At 46.1% G+C, this 14,031-nt stretch overlaps 2 protein-coding genes across 4 annotated transcripts in view; both read right to left on the bottom strand.

Moving 5' to 3' along the window:
• Positions 1 to 224: 224 nt before the first annotated feature.
• Positions 225 to 14,031, bottom strand: part of LOC105985118 (acyl-coenzyme A thioesterase 4-like) — a 53,396-nt gene continuing 39,589 nt past the window's right edge. For 2 of the 3 annotated variants that reach the window (XM_013015528.1, XM_013015536.1), the window contains exon 3: positions 225 to 667. In XM_013015528.1, the coding sequence (XP_012870982.1) occupies positions 324 to 667 (344 nt within the window). In that variant the 3' untranslated portion in view covers positions 225 to 323. Of the gene's footprint in view, positions 668 to 2,678; positions 3,235 to 14,031 lie in introns of those variants that run through there. The other variant, XM_013015544.1, reaches the window with a different exon arrangement.
• LOC105985108 (acyl-coenzyme A thioesterase 1-like) overlaps positions 7,653 to 14,031 on the bottom strand; it is a 12,641-nt gene continuing 6,262 nt past the window's right edge. Inside the window, exons 2-3 of the mRNA XM_013015519.1 lie at positions 11,360 to 11,562; positions 7,653 to 8,314 (exon numbers count right to left, since the gene is read on the bottom strand). Of these exons, the coding sequence (XP_012870973.1) occupies positions 7,712 to 8,314; positions 11,360 to 11,562 (806 nt within the window). The 3' untranslated portion in view covers positions 7,653 to 7,711. The remainder of the gene's footprint in view (positions 8,315 to 11,359; positions 11,563 to 14,031) is intronic.

Raw genomic sequence — 14,031 nt, forward strand, 5'->3', positions numbered from 1 at the left:
AAGGCCCTGGGTTTGATTCCTCAGTACATAAGCAGAAGAAAAAAAAGGCCGGAAGTGGCGCTGTGGCTCAAGTGGTAGAGTGCTACCCTTGAGCTGAAGAGCTGAGAGACAGCACCCAGGCCTAGAGTTCAGGCGCCACGACCAGACCCAAAAAATAAAATAAAATACACTGAAAATACTCCAATGTATTTTTAAAAAGCAAGCAGGCAAAGCTGAGGAGAAGCTCATCATTTGTATTACAAGAGAAATCCCAATGTTATTGAGATTTGGCATCAGTTTTACAATTCATTCTACAACATGGATCCATTTGATAGAGGGAACTATTAGATGGCTGAAACTAAGGAAATCTCCAAAAGAAATGTATGGGGAAAAGGAAAAAGAGCAGCTTTAGTGCACCTGGTACAAGTAACGCCCTTCATGGAGAGATTCCTAGAGACTAGTTCAATAAAAAGCAGGCGGCACACCTGGGGGTGTTGGAGCATGTAGCACAGGGCTTCTTCAAAGTAGTCCAACGATAAGCAATGAAAATCCTTGGGGAGGTCCTCAAAGTTAGAAAAAGCCACAGCCAATGTGGCAAAGCCATGGCCAGCCAGAAGGCTAGCTCGATATTCCAACAGGCCCACTCCAAGTCCAAAGATGTCAATGATCCCTGGGAAAGGTCCATGGCCTAAAAAAAAAAAAAGGAATATTATAATGGAGGCATTATGTAACTTAAAGAATATACATTCTGTTTAGACACTTTTCTTTTCTTGCCAGGACCTGGGTGCTCTCCCTGAGCTTCTTTTGCTCAAAGCTAGTGCTCTAGCATTTCATCTACAGCAACACTTCTAGATTTAAAAAAAAAATATTTATTTATTTTGCCATTCCTCAGGATTGAACTCTGGGCTTGGGTGCTGTCCCTGAGCTCCATTTGGTCAAGGCTAGCACTCTACCACTTGAGCCGCAGTGCCACTTCTAGCTTTTTCTGTGATTTAATTGGAGAAAAGAGTCTTGAGGACTTTCCTGCCTGCGATGGCTTTGAATTGTGATTCTCAGATCTTAGCCTTCTGAGTAGCTAAGATTACAAGCATGAGCCACCTGTGCCTGGCTACTTTCCTAAGTTATTTAGTGAATTCCTATGAATCAAAGGTAAGAGGACATGATCCCCAGATTACTACTGAAGAGTGTCTTCGAGGGAGAAAATCCTAAAACACAGAGAAACTTCTCCTGGATGAGTTATCTACTAGGTTTGAAGAATCCTTAGTTATTGTGAGGGAGAGTGGTAAAAGCTTTTGTTAAGGAATGCATCCCAGAGGGAGGTGACAGGCAATGCCCACTCACAGATGGAGGACTGGATATAGAAGATTTTGAAAGAAAGTTGCATGTTGTGCTGCCTCTGTCCCACAGCCTCTCTTTCCACCACCACCTGTGTGTGTGTGTGTGTTTGCCTAAGCCTAAACCTTACTCTAAACCTCACCCTCACCCTAGCCCTCACACTAAAGCTAATCCTAACCCTATCCCTCATCCTAACCTTCACCCTAACCCTAACCATCACCGTAACCCTAATCCACACCCCCACCCTCACCCTCAGCATAACCCTAACCCTAACCCTAACCCTCACATACCCTCACCCTAACCCTAATCCTAACCCTAACCCTAAACTTCAACCTAACCCTCCCCCTAACCTTAACCCTAACACTGACCCTAACCCTCACCCTCGACCTAACCCTCCCCCTAACCCTAAATCTAACCCTAAAACTTACCCTCACCCTAACCCCAATCCTAACCCTAACCCTCACCCTAACCCTAATCCTACCCCCTCACTGTAACACTCACCCTCATCCTAACCCTCACCCTAACCCTAACCCTAAACCTCACCCAAACACTAACCCTAACCCTCACTCTAACCCTAAACTTAACCCGAACCCTAACACTCACCCTAATCCTACCCCTAACTCTCACCCTAACCCTATCCATAACCCTCACCCTCACCCTCAGCCTAATCATAAGGCTAACCCTAACCCTAACCCTCACACTCACCCTAACCTGTACCCTATTCCTAATCCTAACACTAAGCCTAAACCTCACCCTCACTGTATCCCACAGCCTCTCTTTCCACCACCACCTGTGTGTGTGTGTGTGTGTTTGCGCGTGGCGCTCATTGACATTCCAGATGTCTATGTAGGAGGAAAGAAAAATGAAACACCGGAGTTGGCCTTTGGTGAGGAAGGCAGCAAGGCCTTAAGTGCGATAGAAATGGGTGAAGAAGTGAAGCAGAGACCCAGAATGCCCAGATCACCAGAGAAGGACATGTTGTCTCTTTGGGTGTCATCATTTCCCCTAAGCACTCCTGCAGCTGGGAGGTGAGGGGGGCCGGGGACTGTAGGCAGTGAACAATAATAAATAGCAAAGTGAACCTCTTTTGACAACACACAATAATGGTGATCACTTCGTTGGGATGCTGTTATTAAATGAGGTAATACAAGTGAAAGACACCGGACAGGGCCTAACAGCCAAACTCTCTGAATTGGTGGAGCAGCCACTGACGTGGTCCACACAGACGCTGCCAGTCCCAGATCCCCCAGGAGTAGGGAGGCCCCAGGACGTGCAGAGGAGCCAGACCCAGCAGGGGCCCCGCGGGGAGAGCAGCGGCGGCCAGCTCCTAGCCAGCTCCTAACTCCAAAAGGCCTATAGCTCACCTGGCGGCAGGAAGAGGGTGGCCCGCACCCGCCCCCCGCCCCCCGCCCCCCGCCGCACCCCGGCCGCCATGAAGTGCCGCTCGTGCACCGCCCGCGCCAGCACGCGCCCGCCCTCGGGCTCGCCGGGCCCGGCGGGCTCGCGGCCGTCCAGCACCTCCAGCTCCAGCAGCAAGGGCGTCTGCACGTCCCGCTTGAGCAAGCGCCAGAAGGGCCTGTCGGGCTGCAGGGCCCAGACGAGCCCCATGGGCTCGAGCCCCGCGAAGCTGCCGCCCAGCGCGGGCGCGCGCTGCAGGTCCAGCTGGCCGCGGGCGTCGGCGCGGTAGCGCGCGTGGGCCCGGAAGAGCGCGCCCTTCTCGTCGCGCAGGGACGCGCGCAGCGCCACGGGCTGCTCGGGGGCCAGGCCGTGCACGGCGATGCGCACCGGCTCGTCCCAGCACACGCGGCCCGCGGGCTCCACCACCACCCTGGGTGCCGCCATGCGGGACTCGAAGCCCGGCCACCAGAGCCCTTGCGAGGTCGTAGCGAGCGCACCCCGTGAGTCCCAGCCCCGGACCCGGGAGCGCGGGGTGCCTGAGCAGGCCCGGGAGGGGGCCGGCAGGTCAGGGTCCACAGGCCGCTGGTCGGCGATTGGCGGCCGGCTGGGGGCGGCGCGGGGGCGGTTCCCGGTGCTCAGGGCATGGAGCCTCTCCCGGAAAAGGATGTCTGCCTCTCAACACGCTCCACGTGCTGCAGTGGAAACTACTGAGTAATCTATTAGTGGTGACGCCGGATGCCAGCGAGGGCAAGCCCGGGTCCAGCTCCATCATGGATTGACTAATAGTTGAAAAAAAATTTTTTTTCTTTAAAGCTGGGCGCCGGTGGCTCACACCTGTAATCCTAGCTACTCAGGAGGCTGAGATCTGAGGATCGCGGTTCAAAGCCAGCCCCTGGCAGGAAAGTCCTGAGACTCTTATCTCCAATTAATCATCAGGAAACCGGAAGTGGCGCTGTGGCTCAAGTGGTAGAGTGCTAGCCTTGAGCTGAAGAGCGGAGGGACAGCGCCCAGGCCCTGGGACCAGCAAAAAAAAAAGAAAAGAAAAGAAAAAAAAGGGGGGGGGAAGCTTCAATGAAGTAAAAGTTTGTCTTAGATTTTTTTTTGGGGGGGAATGGGGGGTCTGGTCATGGGCCCTGAACTCTGGGCCTGGGTGCTGTCCCTCAGCTCAAGGCTAGCGCTCTACCACTTGAGCCACAGCGCCACTTCTGACTTTTTTCTTTTTGCTTATGTGGTACTGAGGAATCAAACCCAGGGCCTCAGGCATGCAAGGCAAGCGCTCTACCACGGAGCCACCTTCCCAGCCTCTGTATTAGATTCTTTTGTGACTGTCATGACAGAATGCCTGAGGTGTGGCAATTTATAAAGAAGACGAAGTTATTTCTTAGAGTTCTGAAGGCCAAGTTGAAGAGTCCCTTTTTGGTGAGGGACTTCTTTCTGCATCATCTTATGGTGGAAGGATAAAAGAAACACACAAGAAAGGTATGGTGGAGAGGCAGTGGAGGTATATTTCAGTAGTAGTGTGCGTGTGCTTACTATGGGCCAGGCTCTGGGTTCAATCCCCAACAGCCCCCTCACGCCCCCTCCCAATAGCCTAACAAAATGGTGAGACCTAACATCTTTTTAGCAGGAACCCATTCTAGGGATGACTACAGGACTCCATCTGTAAGGGCATTAACCCATTCTTCAAGGCTCTGTTCTCCTGACTTTATCTCTCATATCTGGAGTCCTAAGTCTCACTGTGATGGTATTGGGGACTAAGTGTCCGACGCACAAACTTTGAAGGACTTGTTCAAAGCATAGACAATTTACATACCAAAGATTGTAAACCCATGTGACCAGTTCAATGAATTTTCTCAAGTTCAACAGCCCGTCCTCCCCCTTCTCCCCCCCCCCCCCAGTCTTCCCCCACACACTTAGGTACATGCATATCACATAAGCAAGCTTGGGAAGCCAGAAAATGATCGATGCCAAGTTCCACAAAAACGGCTCTCATGCATTCTCCCTTCTCCCAAGGGTACTTGTCTGGTTCACATTACTTCAATGAAATACCTGAGGCCCTTTACTTATAAAGACAATGTTAGGGAAATGAGCTCCCTTCCCATAGCTTACTACACTCCTTCTTTTCTCTGCAGCTTAGCATGCTCCCTTCCTAGGCAACACTAGGTCCATGTAGTAAAGACAGTGAATAATCAACTTCAACCCCCTTTACCTTGGGATGGCCTTCTCTGGGCATCTACCACCATATAAGGACACAAGAGCCCCTGAGAGTGACCTTCAGGTCTGGGCAGCTGCAGGGCCCCCTTATCTACTATTTGGACAGCAGCCATATACCCTATTCTGCCATGATGAAGCCCCTGGCCCACGCGTCCACACTGGGTTCTCCGCCTCCTAGCCCCTTCTAGCTCCTCCTAAGCCTCCTAGGTCATACAGGTCACCTCAGACAATAGCTGGTGCTTCTTCTCACTTCTCCCTTCAGAGAAGGAGACTTGCTGGCCCCTTTCCCGGCAGTAAACATCTCTTTGTTCTCTGTACCTGGATGTATGTGTGGTTGGTTCTCTGGCAAAGTCTAATAATCTTTCAGACAAAATGTTTATTTACCTCACAGTTCTGGAGGTTTAGTTTAAGATCTTGTAGCCCCATTTCTTTGTGATTCTGGTAACACTAGATGACAATGGTGGGTTGTGCCTGGGTAAACATTGCATGTTTGAGAGTAGGCAGAGCCTGAGACATTGGATTCCCACAATCCCATTCAAGGACACAGCTCATCAACCTAGGCTCTTGCTTCCACCACAAGAAGGATTAAATCAAGTCTGGAGCATAGTAAATGTGGCAGGAAAGTTTATGATGAGACAAATAGGGCAGACAAAAAGATTACAAGGCATGCATGTGCCACATGAAGACAGTATCTTAGGTTCTCTTTTGCCATCATTGGCCTTCTGGGGTACCTCTAACCCCTGGTTACATCGAGGGTATTGGGAGGAATGGCATAGTTAAAATAGCCTAAGTCCCAGGCCGGTTTGGAGGTAGAAATAGGCAGTGTGATACTCCAATGTTTCAGAATTGATCTGGTTTTGTTATGATGAGAGCCTTTAACAGCTGGCAGGTGGCCCAATCTTTTCTTGATTCCAGGATGACAGCAGAGAGAAGGCAGAAGATAGGAGCTCTGGAGCACTAAGCCAAGCCCCAATCAACCAGCCCACAGGGCAGAATCACTGCTGAGTTACATTTGACCTCTAGGACCTGCCTTACCAGTATGGCTAGGCAAGTTACACATCTTTTGTTGTAGAACTATTTGTTGAGCCACTTTAGGCTGGAATGAATCATAGCCTTAATCCTTAGGTAAGTGGAGTACTTCCAAAAAATACCGGGAACTGGGCACTGGTGGCGCATGCCTCTAATCTTAGCTACTCAGGAGGCTGAGATCTGAGTATTACAGTTCAAAGCCAGCCTGGGCAGGAAACTCATGAGACTTATCGCCAATAAATTACTCAAAAAAGCAAGAAGTAGTGGTGTGATTCTAGTGGTAGAATGCTGGCCTTGAGCAAAAGAAGTTCAAGGAGAGTACCTAGGCCCAGAGTTTCAAGCCCCAGGACCAACCCAAAAAATTGAAATAAAAAATTCTGGGACATTTTATGACCTTCGTGGCCTCATTGGAAAGCTCAATTACAAAAAAATTTGTCTCAGAGACCCTGAGATCTTAACTTGTCCATTTTGGATTCCCGTTGCAATTCCTTAGGTGCCTGAATAATGGGCATATATAGAATGAAGACCTCCCAGTAGCTACTTCTCAGAGATTCCAATCCATCCCAACAGCCTCCCCCAGTCGACCAAGCCTTTAACGTGTAACCTTTGAGAAATACTATCCACATTCAAACCATAGCACTTAAACGTGTGTGTGTGTGTGTGTGTGTGTGTGTGTGTGTGTACTGGGGCTTGAACTCAGGGTCTTGAGGTCTTGTCTCTTTCTGTTCAAGGCTAGCACTCTTGAGCCATACTTCCACTTCTTGCGGCTGCTCCTCCCCCTCCCCCTTCTTCTTCTTCTTCTCCGGTGGCTATTTCTCCTTCCCCCCTCCACCCCCTTCTTCCCCCTCCGCTTCTTCCTCCTTCCCCTTCCTCCTCCACCTTCTTTTTCTTCCTTCTTCTTCTTCCTCTTCCTCCCAATCCTGAGGCTTGAACTTAGGGCCTGGGCACTGTCCCTGAGTTCCCTTTGCTCAAGACTAGCACTCTACCACTTCAGCTGTATAGTACCACTTCCAGCCTTTTCTGTTTATGTGGTACTGAGGAATCGAATCCAGGGCTTCATGCATGCTAGGCAAGCACTCTACCACTAAGCCACATTCCCAGCCCAACTTCTGGCTTTTTGTTGGTTAACTCAGATAAGAGTCTTTCCTCCTGGGCTGGCTTCAAACCTTGATCTTCAGGTCTTTGCTTCGTGAGTAGCTAGAATTATAGGTGTCACCCATACCTGGTTTTCTTTTTAAACTTCTACAGTGTCTTAGGAATTTGCAGCTACGTTAGTAAGTAGATAAATACCTAACCTTGGCCCGTTTTGCTTAGGTTATTTTTGTTTTTTGCCTAGGCAGCCAGTCCTGACTGTATTCCTCCTATTTAAGCTTCTTGCAAAAGTGAAATGACAGATGAATGACACCACTTTTTTTCTTTTTTTCCTTATGTGGTGCTGAGGAATCGAACCCAGGGCCTCAGGAATGCAAGGCAAGCACTCTACCACTGAGCCACCTTCTCAGCCCCTGACCCCTTTTTTTCTACCAATAACTGTATCTACCTATCTTGATCTTTATCTCCATCTCTGTTTATCCAAACTGAAAACATCTGCAATTTTGTTTATCTTGAAACTTATTTTATTGGTAAATTCATTTCTACTCTGATGAGGAAACACTTTTGTCATTCAAAAGAAAAAATAATGCAAATACACTCACTAATAGCAGTAGCTATTCCCAGGAGAGATCAACATTGGACGTGTCACTTAGTCAAATAACAATTACAGTTTTGCTGGAATTGTGCCCTCTGTACCACCCAAGTGTCTGTGGAAGAAAGTCTGAATTTGCTTCCAAGCATCCACTTGGGCCACTGCATGAGCCTTGGGTTCTCCCCCCCAGAGGAAACCCCCCAGGTGGCGATTCAGGGAATATTTACACAAGGGGAAGTAAGGGGGATCAATGTTGTGCCCTGCCTCAGGGTAAAGAATGATCTGGGGCTTTGCCTTCCCATGGGCCTCCAGGCGCTTAGAGGCCTCATTTGCATAGAACTCGCTCTTCCAGTTGTGATCATCCTGACCCACAAGGAACAGGAAGTTGGTGTCAGACCTTTCCACGGGAATGAAGCTCTTCTGGCCAGGTCCTTCCAAAGGACTCATTATGATATCCACAGCATCCACGATGCCATCTTTGGTCATCTTTACTCGATTTAGGTTAATGCCCACAGGGGGCAAAGTCTCATCTTTGTAGCACAGGGTTCCTACAGAATTGGCCACAGAGCCATTGATGATGACAGCAGTGGTGATGCCCTTCAGGAAAGAGGCCATAGAGAGGCAGAGTTCGCCCCCTTTGGAAAGCCCAAGCAGCCCAATTCCTGGGCCTTTTACCTGGGACCAGGACAGAGAAAATGAAGGAGGATGAGTCCATACATAGTATAGTAGAGTGAGTGGTCTTGAGACCACCCTGAAAGTCAGGTGGAACTGACTTTGAATCTGGGCTTTAGCAATATCCTGGCTTTAAAAAGAAGCATTAATTTCACAAAACTTTAAATAGCCAAAGCCATCTTTACTGACTTCAAAATATATAACAAAGATATAGTAATCAAAATAGCAGGGTATTGGCATAAATACAGACACACAGCCCAATGGAACAAGGTAGAAAAGTAAACTCATGGAACTATAACTAATTGATTTTATTTTGGGGGGTTGGTTGTAGGGCTTGAACTCAGGGCCTGGGCACTGACCCTGAGCTTTTTTGCTCAAGACTAGTGTTCTACCACCTTGAGCCACAGCTCCACCTCCAATTTTCTGATGGTTAATTGTAGAGAAAAGTTTCACTTTATTGCCCAGGCTGGCTTTGAACTGCAGTTCTCAGATCTCGGTCTCCTGAGCAGCTAGGATCACAGACTTGAGCCACCAGTGCCCAGCCCAATTAACTAAAAATAGTTTTTATTATTATTATAAAGGTGATATACAGAGCAGTTTCAGTTACATAAGTCAGGTAAAGAGGGTATTTCTTTGGGACAATGTCACCCTTTCACTCACTCTCTCCCAATTTTTCCCTCCCATCCTACCCACAAGTTGTAGGGTTCATTTTCAACATAGTGTCCAGTGAATATCATTGCTTCATTTGTTCACCCCCAATGTATTTTTTAAGTCAAAGTTCAAAAGATAGCCTCATTAAGAAATTGAGCTGTGAGAATTAGATATGCACATGGAGAAAGAAATTGAACCTTCTGGGCTGGGAAGGTGGCTCAGTGGTAGAGCGCATGCCTTGCATGCCAGAGGCCCTGGGTTCGATTCCTCAGCACCACATAAGCAAAAAAAGAAAAAAGCCGGAAGTGGCGCTGTGGCTCAAGTGGAAGAGTGCTAGCCTTGAGCTGAAGAGCTGAGGGACAGCGCCCAGGCCCAGAGTTCAGGCCCCATGACTGGATCCAAAAAAAAAAAAGAAAAGAAAAGAAAAGAAATTGAACCTTCTTCTTCACATTATGACAATCATACCAAAATGGATTGAATATTGTTGGAGTGAGGAGCAGCATTCAAATAGGAGGAGAAGGGCTCATGATGAAGGTAAATAATGAATATGGGTCAAAATAGTTTATTTGCATTATGAAGACAGAACAACAAGGGTTCTGTTTATCAACATGTATTATAATCATGAACTGACAAGCTGAGGTGAAAGCCCATGGTATAATGTATTATACTCACCAACTGACAAGCTGAGGTGAAAGCCCGTGGTATAATGTATTATACTCATCAACTGACAAGCTGAGGTGAAAGCCCTTGGTATAATTACTTAAATATAATTTAAAAAGGAAAAAAACACATTTCTTTTGTTGGTTATAGGGCTTTAACTTGGGGCCTGGGTACTTTTCCTGAGCTCTTTTGATCAAGGCTAGTGCTCTACCACTTTGTGCCATAATGCCACTTCTGGTTTTCTGGTGGTTAATTGGAGATAAGAGTCTCACAGACTTTCCTGCCAGGGCTGGCTTCAGATCCCAGCCTCCTGAATAGCTAGAATTGCAGGCATGAGCCACCAGTATTTGGCTCAAAAACATTTTAATAGAACAATAGAATGTGTTGAAAATATTCTAAGAAATGAGGAGTGGGGGAAAGGAAAGTGTTATTGGGAGGGGGAGTTTAATTGAGATACATTGAATGCCTGTATGGAGACGTCAAAAGGGAGCCTCTTCCCTTGTACAACTGTGTGTGTGTATGTACAAGAAACTAATGTATATAAATAGAAGAAAACCCAAAGGAAATGCTTAAATGTAAGACCTGAACCTATGAGGCTACTAGAAGAAAATTGAGGGGAAATGCTTTAGGATACTATAATAGACAAAGATTTCTTTGGAAAAGATCCTAAAATCATTGGAAATAGACATGAGATTATAGCAAATTAAAAAGCTTTGAACAGCACTTAATAAAAAAGACAACCCACAAAATGAGAGAAAATATTTGCTAAGTCTTCATCTGAAAAAGAGTTGATATCTAGAATATGTGAGGAATCCCCCCTTTTTTTAAAAAAAGCAAAAATGTCCAAAATAATATATTTTAAAATGATCAACAAACCTTACGGAAACACCCAAATGACCAACAGGTATTTGAAAAAAGAAATTAGTCAACATCCCTAATCATGAGGGAAATGCACCAAACAGCCTCTCCTAGGAAACCCTCAGTTTTGGACAGGATGCTTAATTTCCCTAAAGACAGAAACCATCTGGGCACACAAATGGTCTATTTCCCATGATATCATCCTGACTCAGAAATTTACATTTCTGCCTGGCACTGGTGTCTCACATTTGTAATCCTATCTACTCAGGAGGCTGAGAGCTGAGGATCACAATTCAAAGCCAGCCCGGACAGGAAACTCCATGAGACTTTTATCTCCAATTAGCCACCAGAAGTGGTGCTGTGGCTCAGTTGGTAGAGCACTAGCCTTGACCTAAAGAACTGAGGGACAGAACCCAAGAGAGTTCAAGCCCTATGACCGACCAAAAAAGAAAAGAAAAGAAAAAAGAAATGTGCATTTCTTGTGAATTTTGGAAAAGACTAAATGTTTGATTTTGTCATAGGACATCTTCAGATGAGTGAGTTGCAGATTTAACCTTGGCTAGGGAAGATATTTAAAACTCTCCTATCTAGCCAGGCACCGGTTGTTCATGCCTGTAATCCTAGCTACTCAGGAGGATGAGATTTGAGGATCACATTCAAAGCCAGCCCGGGCAGGAAAGTCAGTGAACCTCTTACCTCCAATAAACCACCAGAAAACCAGAAGTGGCGCTGTAGCTCAAGTGGTAGGGAGCTAGCCTTGAGCTGAAGAGCAAAGGGACAGTGCTCAGGCCCAGAATTCAAGCCCCATGACCGACAAAAAACAACAACAACCTCTCCAAAACACTAAACCAAAACACTAAAAAAAACAACTCAACCAACCTGAGGGTGCCTGAGCAGGTAGCTCACAGCTTCTTCAAAGTACTCCAGGTGGAGAATCTTCATATTCTTGGGGAGATCATCATAGTTGTAATAAGCCAGCGCCATCACAGCAAAACCTTTCCCAGCCAGCAGACTTGCTCGATACTCCAGAAGGCCTCCTCCAACTCCATACAGGTCTATGATCCCAGGGAAGGGTCCAGAACCTGGAGGGGGGGCGGGGGAGGGGTTGGCAGGGAAAGGGAAAAAGGAAACACAGATATAGTCCTCAAACCACTTAGATTTTGACTTTTTATGTTTGGGAAAGGGCAAGTTGAGAAGTATTCACGTCCTGTTTTGAATGACTGTTTTTGAGTGTTATGTTAGTGTAACCTGGGGCCCTAACTTTCATATAAAAATCCAAGTGGAGGAGTTGGACATTTAGTTTGGTTGAAGAGCACTTGCCCGGCAAGTGCAAGGCCCTGAATTCAGTCATCAGCTCTGCAAGAAAAAAACAACACAACAAGTACTAAAAAAAAAAAATCCAAGTGGAGATATTCTCACCTCTCACTCCTGAGTGAAACTGAGGAGGCACAAATGAAAATTAATTCAAGTAGCAGTCTTGGCATTGAGTCAAAAGTGGCCCCCAGGATCCTTCATTAGTTTTGCCCAGTGTTGGCTTGGCTTGGGTGGTTCTTGGTGTAGCCTCCTTAGATATTCTGTGTAATAATCAACTGTTCTTTTTTTCATAGGGCTTGAACTCTGGGCCTGGGCGCTGTCCTTCAGCTCTTCAGCCCAAGGCTAGTGCTCTACCACTAGAGCCACAGCGCCACTTCTGGCTTATTCTGCTCATGTGATGCTGAGGAATCGAACACTCATGCATGCAAGGCAAGCGGTCTACCACTGAGTCACCTTCTCAGCCCCTGATCAACTGTTCTTAAATGAATGGCCTTGTGATAGATTCCTTTCCACTGTCTGTTCAGGATTCTTGACACTCAAAATTTGAATTAATTGACCTTCTCAATATTGTGATGTCAAAAGCCAAGATCACTCTCCTTGGAAATATCTGGGAAGAAACTCAGAATTCTCAGGCAATGTGTGAACATTCTGTGTCAAAGCTTTATTTTCAAAATTACCATCAAAACAGGCCAACTGAAGCATCTACCCTTGTTTTATATTTACTGACACAAATTCCAGATCTTTAAAATTTTAACATTAGCTCAGGTGATTATTTTGTTTTTCTTCCCAACTAGGAAAGAATATCCATTTGTTCTGTAATAATGTGCTGATAAATATAACACTATTTATTTATTTTTAGATGATAATGAATGTTGTGATTGTGTGTGTGTGTGTGTGTGTGTGTGCTCATGTGTGGGCAGGCACGTGCCAGTACTGGGGCTTGAACTCATGGCCTCATGCTCTTGCTTGGCTTTTTTGGCTTCCCTCCCCCCCACCCCCTGTTTTGGGGCTTGAACTCTAGGCCTAGGCGCTGTCCCTCAGCTCTTCAGCTCAAGGCAAGCATTCTACCACTTAAGCAACAGCGCCACTTTCAGCTTTTTCTGTTTATATGATGCTGAGGAATCAAACCCAGGGCTTCATGCATGCAAGGCAAGCACTCTACCACTGAGATACCTTCCCAGGTTGGCTTTTTTTTAATTGTAATTTTATTGTAAAGATACTGTACAGAGGGGTTACAGTTACATGAGCAAGGGAATGAGGACATTTCTTGTTGAACATTGTCACCCCCTTCTTTGTTTTTCTCCTACTATCCCTTCCCTCCTTGCTGGGCTATTTTGATAATTTCTACATTTCTAATTCTGGCTTTTTATTAGTTAACTAGAGATAGGTATCTCTCCTGTTTTTTGTTTTTTGTTTTTTTTTGGGATCCGGGCGTGGGGCCTGAACTTTGGGCCTGGGCGCTGTCCCTCAGCTCTTCAGCTCAAGGCTAGCGCTCTACCACTTGAGCTACAGTGCCACTTCCGGCTTTTTTCTTATATGGTGCTGAGGAATCGAACTCAGGGCCTCAGGCATGCAAGGCAAGGGCTCTACCAGTGAGCCACCTTCCCAGCCCTCTCTCCTGTTTTTGTGTCCTTGCTGGCTTGGAACCACAATCCTTGTATCTCAGCCTTCTTAGTAGCTGGAATTACAGGTATGAGCCATCAATGCCACACTAATGTTTTAATTTTTAAAGTTGACTACAGTGTTGAGATGACCATTTTTAAATTCAGGTGCATTTATCTGAAGATACAGATAAAAGTTACATGATAGGTTATTTATAGTATATGTACATTTCAAGTATTTTTCAATATGTGGCAACTTAAAACTACCAGACTGTTCACCAAAAGCTGCTTTACTGACTTATACTCCTACCTATAGAGTAGACTATTCTCCATTTGCGGTGATAATCTTCTGCCATCCTTTTTATTGTAAGTATTTCTACGAGTCAACAAGTGGTTGAGTCTTGTTTCATTAATATAATCTTGCAGTCTATGTCTTTTGACTAGAAAACTGACACCATTAACCTTCAGCCTTATAATTTAAAAATGGATAGTAATTCCTATCATTTTTGGCATTTATGTAAAGTTATGATCTCTTATAATCCTCATTTGGGGAGGGGTCAGTCCTGGGGCTCGGCCTGGAGAGCTGTCCCTGAACTATATATATATATATATATATATATATATATATATATATAT

This window comes from Dipodomys ordii, unplaced genomic scaffold, assembly GCF_000151885.1.
Source record: "Dipodomys ordii isolate 6190 unplaced genomic scaffold, Dord_2.0 Scaffold2, whole genome shotgun sequence".
Classification (NCBI taxonomy): Eukaryota; Metazoa; Chordata; class Mammalia; order Rodentia; family Heteromyidae; genus Dipodomys; species Dipodomys ordii.